Consider the following 10,132-nt stretch of genomic DNA (forward strand, 5'->3'; position numbering starts at 1 on the left):
AAGTGTTTTTGGTTGAGGGTTGATGTTTATTTTTATGTTTATTGTTTTACTCTATTAGTCATTAGTTTGTTTAGAATTTATGTTTTTTCTGCGCCTGATGTATTTGCTTAATGAACTGTTAATGAAATGGTGTAGGTGTTGTCTCAAGTGTTGCCAACAAAACTAACAACACTCATGCTAACTCTGTTTTATTCAGGGGGAGAAAAATTCTCTAACTCAGGGGGAGATGACCAGACCTAACACAAGGATAAATGTGTTTGATTTCATTTTGTCTAGAAAGGCAAAAATGGAGAGTTTGAAGGGAAATATTATTTACTTTATTTAAGTGATATAATTTCTTATCTTAAATATTTTCCTAATATTATCTTTCCTTGTTGAGTTGATTGTTTAAAATATTTATTGAGGTTTTTCCTTTCTAGATAATGAGATAAGTATAATAAGTTTTATCATGATATGATATGATGTTTAAAAGAGGAGTTTATTTACTAATCAAATTTTAAAACTTCCTTATCTTGTAGATTTGATAGTGAGGAATTTGATAAATAAGGGAAGAGGAGGATAGTCACTACACCGACGGAAGATCAATTATATACTCTCCTCTCATATACATACACGCACTTGTGCACGCTGTGGAATTTCAGAGAAATATTTCTTCAAGGGACGTGCTGTTGTGAAGAGTGCAGATACCGTGTGTTGCCTTGAATGTTGGACACATCTGCAGACAACATCCGTGACGAAGTTGGCCGAAGATCGTTTTTGTTGCTCCAAGTTTTGGCATCACGTTTTTTGCTTTCTCGAATAAGTTTTATTCTGGTTATCTGTTTTAGAAAGCGTTTATTTTCTCAACGTGTTGAGGAAATTGATTTTTGTGAAAATCACTAGTGATTGATTTTTGTGTAAACGTTTTGGTTTTCTAATGATTAATTTTTGCCCTGAGGCGCTACACAATTATTTATACTTGTGCAAATTTAATCTTGTCCATCTATTTATTTAAAGTGAATTTTTGTTGCAAATTTTAATATTCCGCTGCATGTTGTCTCAAATGTTGTAACATTTGGCACAACACTTAATTCTGATAAAATACAAATTCATAACTTTACACTATTGTTCGTATATTTACTCACATCTATCGAACAACGTTTCTTTCAGTTTCTTTTATCTCTAAGGGCTTTGTTGTATCCTAGGATAATCTACTTATTGTTTCCCTGCAACAACAAAATATTGGGGGCAAATTTTACCTCAAAGAAAATGTTCTTCACGCCTCAAAAGTAAATACAATTTTTGGTTTGGTAAGATTCTGCACAACTTTATATAACAATACTGAGGTAATAATTGTGTGCAAAGGATTGAACCTCACTTGCTGTAAGGACAAGTTAATTTTTCTTCTCACTAAATTGTGTATAGTATAGTTTGCCTGCTCCAAATGATGGAGATTCAGATACTTCAAAAGTTGCACACAAGAAAAAGGGAGATAATGATATTCAATGTCTGATTGTCTCTATGATTTGTTCAGATCAATCCAATCCTCAAAATAAATTTGGAATGCTCTTGAGGCCAAGTATACTTCTGAAAAACAAGGTACCGATAGATTTATTTGGAATGTTCTTGAGTCCAAAAGAGACTGAAATTTGGGGAAAATGATGCTAATAAAATAATGAACTTGTTGATATGGTTTCAAAATGCGAATTAGCATGATATCAAAATCAACAATGATGAAAATCTTGTGATTGGTGGTTTTATTCTGGAGCAACTATTTATTCCTGCAATGATAAGTATCAATTTGTGGAATGTAAAGATGTTTCAATGAAGAAAAGGTGTTGATGGGGAATCATGACACAACAAAGGTTCATGGAAAAGGGTCAATGGAACTACAATTCAATTCAGGAAAGAAATTAATTCTTACAAATGTTCTTCATGTTCCAAGTGTTAGAGTGAATCTTGTGTCTGCAAATATCCAATGCAAAAAGGGTATGAAGGTTTCACTTGAGTGTGAAAAATTAATAATATACAAGAAAAGTGTATTTTTTGGTCAAGGGTACTCCTGTGATAACATGTTCTATCTCAATCTTGTCTGTAACAATAAAAATTATAATAAGATTGATTATTCTGCTTACTTGATTGACTCATCCTCTATATTATGACATAATCGCTTGAGACGTGTAAATTTTAGACATTTAAAGTTTATGTCAAATTGTGGTTCCAACAATAATAAAAGAAAAGCTATTGAAAAGCTTAGATATTTAAAGTTTATGTCAAATCGAGTGTAATTAATAGCTCTAATAATGTTAAAAGAAAAGCTATTGAAATTCCTGGTGAAATAATGAAACGTTAGAGGGCTAAGAAAGAAAAGAATTCTGGTTCTGACTTTATATCTTCACAAGCCATAGTCTTATTAGTGGAAGGGAATAGACATATATTACTGAATAATACATGTCGAGGAAGATCCAAAAACATTTCATGAGGCAATGAACTCAAGAGATTCTGCTTTCCATAAAGAAGCGGTCAATGATGAAATAGATTATATTTTATCTAATAATACATGGTTGTTGGTAGATCTACCTTGTGATTCTAAACCCATCGGTTGTAAATGGGTTTTTAGAAAGAAATGGAATATCGATGGATCTATACAGACATTTAAAGCAAGGCTAGTGGCCCAAAGATTTAAACAAAAAAAAGAGTAGATTATTTTGATACGTGTGCACTCGTTGCACGGATTTCATCCATTAGAGTGATATTTGCTTTAGTATCAATATATAATTTATATATACACAAAAATAGATGTTAAAACAATCTTCTTAGACTGGGATCTGGAAGAAAAAATATACATGGAACAACCTGAAAAATTTGTAATGCCCGAAAATGAAAAGAAAGTTTGCAAAATAGTCAAATATTTGTATGAACTAAAATAGGCTCTAAACAATGGAATGATAAATTTGAGACAATAATCTTATCACATCGATTTCGCCGTAATAATGTCGAGAAGTGTATCTACACAAAATTCTCATAAGATCATGGAGTTATAATATGTCTCTAGGTAGATGACATGTTAATTGTTAGTACAAATATGCAATGAATAAATGAAACTAATAAATATTTAACCTCTCAATTCAAAATGAAAGATTTGGGTGAGGTAGATACTATCTTAGACATCAAAGTAAAGAAACATAGAAAGGGTTATTCCTTATGTTAATCTCAATATATTGAGAAAGTGATTCATTTAGGTATTAAAGAAGCTAACACACCTTTGATGTTTCTTGCAAACTATTTGAAAATAGAGTTGGTTGTGCGCACACGAACCCGATGACCGTATTTTTCGCACATTATGTTTTTAGTTAGGAGTTGATGGATATTTTCATACTCATTCTTTTTATTTTGTTGATGGTTATCAGGAACTTCACATGTTTCATATTTGTTTTATTTTAAACGTATGTCGAGGATTGACGAATTGTCTATTTTTAAACTGCATGCATTATTTTCATTTGTTAGTTGATTACTTTTATTTTAAAATGTGAAATTTTCAGATACTATTGCATGCATGCATAAAGATAAAATTTTCGAAAATTATCTTAAAAATAAAATTTTTTAGTAATATTTTATTTAGTAGACGTTTCAAAACGTTTCTTCCAAATCAAGAATAAAACAAGAAATCTTTCGGAACTTGCCCAGTATTTAATCCACGTATACTTTAATGTTCCTTCCCAACTGCTTCACAAACACTCGATTCATTAAGCGTTGATATGTTGCACTGGCATTCTTTAACCCGAAAGACATGATTACATAGCAAAAACGTGCCGCCCGAGGTAATAAAACTGGCCTTCTCTTGATCGATCTTGGCCAGGGGAATTCGGTGTTACCCTTGATAAGCGTCCATAAAACTGAGCAATTTGTAGCCAGAAGTGGAATTCACCAGCTGATCAATCCGGGGAAGAGGATAATGATCCTTGGGGCATTCCTTGTTAAGATCCCTGAAATCTACATACATCCTCCACTTTCCTGCAGCCTTAGGAACCAACACTACATTCGAGAGTCAAGTAGAAAATTGTATTTCTCGAATGTGGCCAGCTTGCAACAATTCCCTGACATGTTCATCAATTACTTTGTCTTTCTCCGGGCCAAAGTGTCTCTTTTTCTGTTTAATATGCTGGGATCCCGGGATGATATATAAACTATGCTCAGCCACCAGGGATGAAATCCCAACCAATTCCTGTTGTAACCAGGCAAAAACATTAATGTTAGTTTTAAAACAATTTAATAGACTCACCCGGGTGGATAAGCCAAGATCTCGAGCCACCAGGATTTCCTTTCCCGGCATAAACTCCACCACCTCTTGCTCCTCCTCTGCCAAAAAATGTACTTTTCCCTTTTCCGATATCCTCTCCATCTCCTCAGTACGACCTCCACCCTCCTTCTCCCGCCTCTCCTTCTTTTGGTCCACCCGGATTGTTTCCACATAGCATTTTCGAGAAGAGGGTTGATCTCCCCGTATTTCTCCTACCTGATTTCTGACTGGAAATTTTATCTTCTGGTGATAAATGGATGCTACAGCTTTTAATTCGTTCATAACAGGTCGACCCAAGATAATATTGTATGATGAAGAGGCATCCACAACTGTAAAAGTGGTCATGACAGTTTTTCTTACCTCTCGGGTTCCTAGGGTCAAATGCAAAATAATTTCTCCCTCCGGGTACAAGGCATGACCAGAAAAACCGAAAAGGGCGTTTTCTATTGGCTCTAACTAGCACTCTTGTAAATCCATTTGCACTAGGACTTCCTTGAAGATAACTTTAATAGAGCTACCCGAATCTACAAATACGCTCATGACATCATAGTTAGCAACTCGGGATTGGATTACCATGGCGTCATTATGAGGAAGGCTGACTCCTCGGAGATCATCCGGGCCAAAGCTGATGACCAATTCATTCCCCCTTGCTCCCTCAACTTCCAAACAATCTCTCCTACCTCGTGCCTTTCGAGCCCGATTAGAATCACCATCTGTGGAGCCTCTGGAAATCATTTTTATCACTCTTAAGGTAGAGGATGAGGCATTCTTCCACTCTGGTTCTTGATTTCTTCTTCCGCTCAGGACACCTAGTGAATCCTCTCGTGAACTAGGTCTTGGAAGTTGAGTTGACGAGGGTTGCAATCTTGTCCTTCTGTTTGATGGATTGTATCATGGGACAGTAGGATGTATGTATTCCTTTTTTCAACATTCGACACTCACTTGTGTCATGAGAACATACTTTGTGAAGGGTACAAAATCCCTTCTTCTCAGATCTAAAAGATTGTGGAATGGGGTTCAGGTCCCGAGCTGCATTCTTGGACATCCTGTCTCGGGTAATTTTCAGAGGCACATGATGGGAAAATGTCCGGAGTTTACCCTCTTCTGAACTCTCTCCTTAGGTCTGGCCACCCGATCACCTCTTTTTCTCTTTAAAGCATCTCGCTTCTGCTTCTGGGCTTCCTCCATGTTAATGTATTTTTCTGCCTGGGCCAGAAGATCCTCAAGGTCCCTGAGAGATTTCTTGGTTAATGATCGGAAAAATTCTCTCTCTTGTAAACCCTTGGTAAATGCAGTAGTTTTTATTTTAGGGGCGCAGGAAGGGACATCCAAAGCAACTCGATTGAATCTCCTGATGTATGCCCTTGGAGTTTCTTCATGGCTCTGATTTACTTGGAACAAGCTGAAAGTGATTCTTTTGTACTTCTTGCTGCTACTAAAATGATGTAAGAACAATTTTTGGAAGTCTTCAAAAGACTGGATACTTTGAGCGGATAGTCCTTCAAACCATCTCTGGGCTGAGTCAACCAAAGTAGTCAATAACACTTTACATTTAATCCTATCCCCATAACAGTGTAACATAGACATATTTTCGAATTGGGCGACATGTTCTTCAGGGTCGGCACTCCCGTCATAATACTTTACCTTTGTGGATTTGAAGTGCCCTGGCAGAGGTTCTCAGATGATGACATCAGAAAAAGGACATCCTTTAGTGACTATCCAAGTACTATTCCGACCTCCAAACTGCCCCTCCAATATCTTCATTTTCTTCCTTAACTCCTCTAATTATTCAGCTACAGTAGGGGATTTGGAACTAGAACTGGATTCCCTCTCCTCCGCTCTTACATCCTCTTCTATGCCCCCTTGATCTCGCTCTCGCTCTTGCTCACGCTCTGGCTTGGTAGAATGATGAGAATGGGCTTTTTTTGCTATGACCTTCTCGACGGCATCGGATATAATCCAGGCCAATTCCTCGAGTGACAAAGTGATAGTAGGCTGAGGTCCAGTGAGTGGAGGGCCACTTTGACCAGAGAGAGGTGGGTTATCTCCAGGAACCCGAGAGTTTTCGTGGTTCGCTCTTCTAGTGGGAGCCATATCTACGCCTTGAGCTCAATTTCTCACAGACGGCGCCAATGATATGATCCAGGTGAATAGGGCGAGCTGGGTCGGACAATCCACTGAATCTGATAAGAAGATGATGGAAAAGTGAGCCGCAAGATATATAACAAATTTAGAGAATCTCTCTGGAGTAGGGCTGCCATGATGTCCTGGAAATAAGAAGACAAACACGTGAATGGGCGCTAGAGCGGTGTCCAACGTGACCACTTTGATGCTTAAGTCAGCAGATGAAAAATGAAGAAAACCAATGTAGTTTGTTTGAAAAATAATGACACTGGTGTATATATGTATATGTCTCCTTTTAATGCAAAGCAAATCTGCTATTTTTAGGAAGGAAGATAATGATGCCTTTGTTTTCAGTGCCTACTTACCACATTTATAGCCATCTAATATCAAGTTCCTGTCACGTCAATCTGTCCTTTTCATCACGTCAAATTAGTATGATCTCTCAGGTACGTTTATCGAGATAAGATATCACCTACTCTCGTAGTCGAGTGTGGTAATATTACCGAGACATCCCGGTAGAGAGCCATCAACCGAGAATTCATCCAAAAGCTCAGGCCTCAGGTTGTTCAGGTAAATAACGTCTCGGGCACTCACCTGCCCGACTACTTTTGAGCTTCTTCTGCAAACTTTCCATGATTCGGGCTATCCATTTACTGTCCCGAGTCATCCATAATCCGCGCTCTTCCGGAGATATCAATAATTAAACAACAAAGAAAAATTAATAAAACAATCACCTTCAAATGACAAGGCAAAATGGGTGCGTTCTCATCCAAAAACGCAAATGAATATCCAATACAGGCGGCCAGAAGAAAAGGAAATATACGTTGCTAAATATTAAACCAAAAATAACGACCAACTTAATAAACAAATATAAATTATTCGGTCCGTAGAGATAGAGGCTGTACTCAAAGTCGATATGCCAGGATATTTTAAGAAAATTGGAAAGTGGTGTTTTAGCTACCAAAATTATACTTTTTCCCACACACGCTTCTTGAACTATTCAAACTCGATTTTTTTAATTGGAGTAAAATATTAAACACAACAATTCTTATGAAATTGTTTCAAATATCAATTTTGTCATCGACTTGTTTCATATTTATAGATCTGATATCGGCTTAATATTAAAATATGTTGATCTATGTTGACGAATAGCGAAGACTCCTTCCGGTCTTGTTTTTTTTTCAAACAAAGAATATAATATCTGCCAGCCCGTTCAGACGGTAATTTGTGCGATGAATTCAAAGATAATATATATATATAAAAAAAACCCCACCTATATAATAATGATTACTGAGGCCTAAAAAGAACAGTGTGCCCTTCAATCAGAGTTCTCGAGTATTCTGGCAATGGGAACAAGTGGCGTAAAGCTTGTCGGAATCCTGCCAAGCCCATTTGTTAATAGGGTTGTCTTGGCTTTGAAGATCAAATCCGTTGAATATGAGCTTGTTGAAGTTAACCCACATGAAAAAAGTGGGATCCTGGTTGAAGCCAATCCTGTCCAAAAGAAGATCCCGATTCTTATCCATGGCGATAAGCCCGTCTGTGAATCACTTATCATTGTGCAGTACATAGATGAGGTCTGGAACGAAGGCCCGTCTATTCTCCCTTCCGATTCCTATGATCGTGCGATGGCCCTTTTCTGGGCAGATTATATCGATGGGAAGGTATGTGTTATACCACACTTTATTATGTACCCGATAGTATTCTTACAAAGATATGATTTCTTTTATTTTCAATGATTGAAGTGATAGTTATATGTTTTAGATTGAGTTTGATGGAAACGGAAACTTGGTTTAAAGCTCAACGAAGTAAAAAAGAAAAGATTTGTTAAAAATGACTTTTGACGATATAAAATATTAAAAAAAAACAAAAAGACGAACATAAATTATTGAAATTGTAATTTTTTTCGGCGATCTTCGTTTTGTCTTTTGTTATTTTGGTATTTTATTTTGTCAAAATTTACAGTTTTACTAAATTTTGTAAGTGTGACGTTTGACTATGAAAAATGAGTAAAATTTTAAAAAAACAAAAAATACATTGTTAAAATTGTAATTTGATAACATAGATCAAATTTTTGCTGAAATTTATGTGGAGCTATATGTATCAAATTTTCCCCCAACAAGCAAATTAACATCAACAAAAAGAAGGATTAAATCTTATAAAATTAGACTACAAATCAATATCTACCTATATCTGTTCACAAAATTAAAATTCACATTTCTTTCAGTGGTATGAATCATTCAAGAAACTCCGGGGATCAGAAGGAGAGGCGAGAAAAGTGGTTCTGGATGAAATATCCGAGGGATTAGTGTTGTTGGAGAAAGCTTTCGCGGATTCCAGCAAAGGGAAACCCTTCTTCGGAGGAGAAAACGTGGGATATCTCGATATCGCATTGGGGAGTATCGTGGGATGGATCAAGGTTTCAGAAACTTTGATTGGAGTTAAAATATTTGACGAGGAGAAGATGCCACTTTTGGTGGGATGGGTCGATAAGATGTATTCGGACAGTTCTGTTAAAGATGTTATGCTGAATCCTCAGACGTTGTTGGAGTTCTTCAAGAAAGTGCAGGCCACAAATCCAGAAGCTGCTGCTGCTGAGTGAAAAGGCCTGTGGATGATTTTCATGGCCGATTCATGTTCTTCGCCTTGTTATCATAATTTTCCTATTGCATGTTTCAAGTGGGAATAATTAGAAATCCCCGACTCCCAGAAGTTGGCATGTTTTTGTTTTCAATGATACACACCAATAAGTTGATCTTAATTTGTTTTCATCTTTGATCATTTTTCGTGGGAGTGCAAAAAAATAACTTTATTTTTATTGATAACACATGCCGATCAACACAACAATCGAAAAATTAGACTATAAGTGGGTGATACTAACGGGAAATTTAGGGTTCGATTCCGTCAAGCGTCACTAGTACAGACGCAGGGTTTTGAAATGGTCCTGAGCCTGAAATCACGAAGAAGACCGTTAGAAGGGGGCCATAAGGGTGTCCTAGCGTAGCCCCTCCGACGCTCAAGTCAGTGACTGAGGATATATGGGGGGAGCAGCTAAGGGTGCTGCTGAAAACAATATATTGAATGAATCAAATAAACACTCAAACCTGATATTTATATGAGATGGACATGTCTTCCATTTGGGCTTGGGATGGGCCAGAGGTAGTGGGCCCAGGCCCATCCATTGGATATCACCAGTCTCCCCTCCCGAGTCGAACTGAATCGCAGGTTCAAAGTTCGATTAGTTGTGCTGTCCTCGGGTTACCGGGTGCAAGGTTTGCATTTTTTTCCAGCCGTCTGTCAGTCTCCAAAAATTTGGAAACGAATCAAATCGCAATCCAGCTGCGCGTTACCTCAACGCCGCTTTATCATCACCCTGCCTTCACTCACGTATGCCGCCGCCAGCCTCGCCTCCTAGCCCCCGCCCAGCCGAGTCTCCTGTCCAGCCGAGTCTCCTGTCCAGCCGAGCCGTCTCCCTGCGCGCTTATCCACCTCGCCCTCCTGCCCTGTACATGCTCACCCAGCCCCGCCATCACTGTTGCCCTACCCCACGCACGCACGCTCGCCCTCGCCTCGTCGTCTCCTTGCCCAGTCGAGCCCTCCCCCAGCCCGGACGCTCGCCTTGTCCAGGCGCATCTCTCGTCCAGCGCGCCTCGCCGAGCGCACGCTCGCCTCGCCCAGGCGCACCTCTCACCCTGCGCGCCTCGCCGATCGCACGCTCGCCCCTGCTCG

The 10,132-nt window shown here is 38.3% G+C and overlaps 2 protein-coding genes across 2 annotated transcripts; one reads left to right on the plus strand and one right to left on the minus strand.

Moving 5' to 3' along the window:
* Positions 1-3,850: 3,850 nt before the first annotated feature.
* On the minus strand, positions 3,851-4,624 carry LOC142520320 (uncharacterized). The gene is made up of 3 exons (XM_075623321.1): positions 4,262-4,624; positions 4,097-4,204; positions 3,851-4,000 (listed from the first exon to the last, which is right to left on the minus strand). Exons 1-3 carry the CDS (start codon positions 4,622-4,624, stop codon positions 3,851-3,853), a joined length of 621 nt encoding a protein of 206 aa, XP_075479436.1.
* Positions 4,625-7,647: 3,023 nt separating this feature from the next.
* LOC142521187 (glutathione S-transferase U17-like) lies at positions 7,648-9,164 on the plus strand. Its single transcript, XM_075624414.1, has 2 exons — positions 7,648-8,067; positions 8,631-9,164. Exons 1-2 carry the CDS (start codon positions 7,750-7,752, stop codon positions 9,003-9,005), a joined length of 693 nt encoding a protein of 230 aa, XP_075480529.1. The 5' UTR covers positions 7,648-7,749; the 3' UTR covers positions 9,006-9,164.
* Positions 9,165-10,132: the final 968 nt, after the last annotated feature.

This window comes from Primulina tabacum, chromosome 12 (genome assembly GCF_025594145.1).
Source record: "Primulina tabacum isolate GXHZ01 chromosome 12, ASM2559414v2, whole genome shotgun sequence".
Classification (NCBI taxonomy): domain Eukaryota; kingdom Viridiplantae; phylum Streptophyta; class Magnoliopsida; order Lamiales; family Gesneriaceae; genus Primulina; species Primulina tabacum.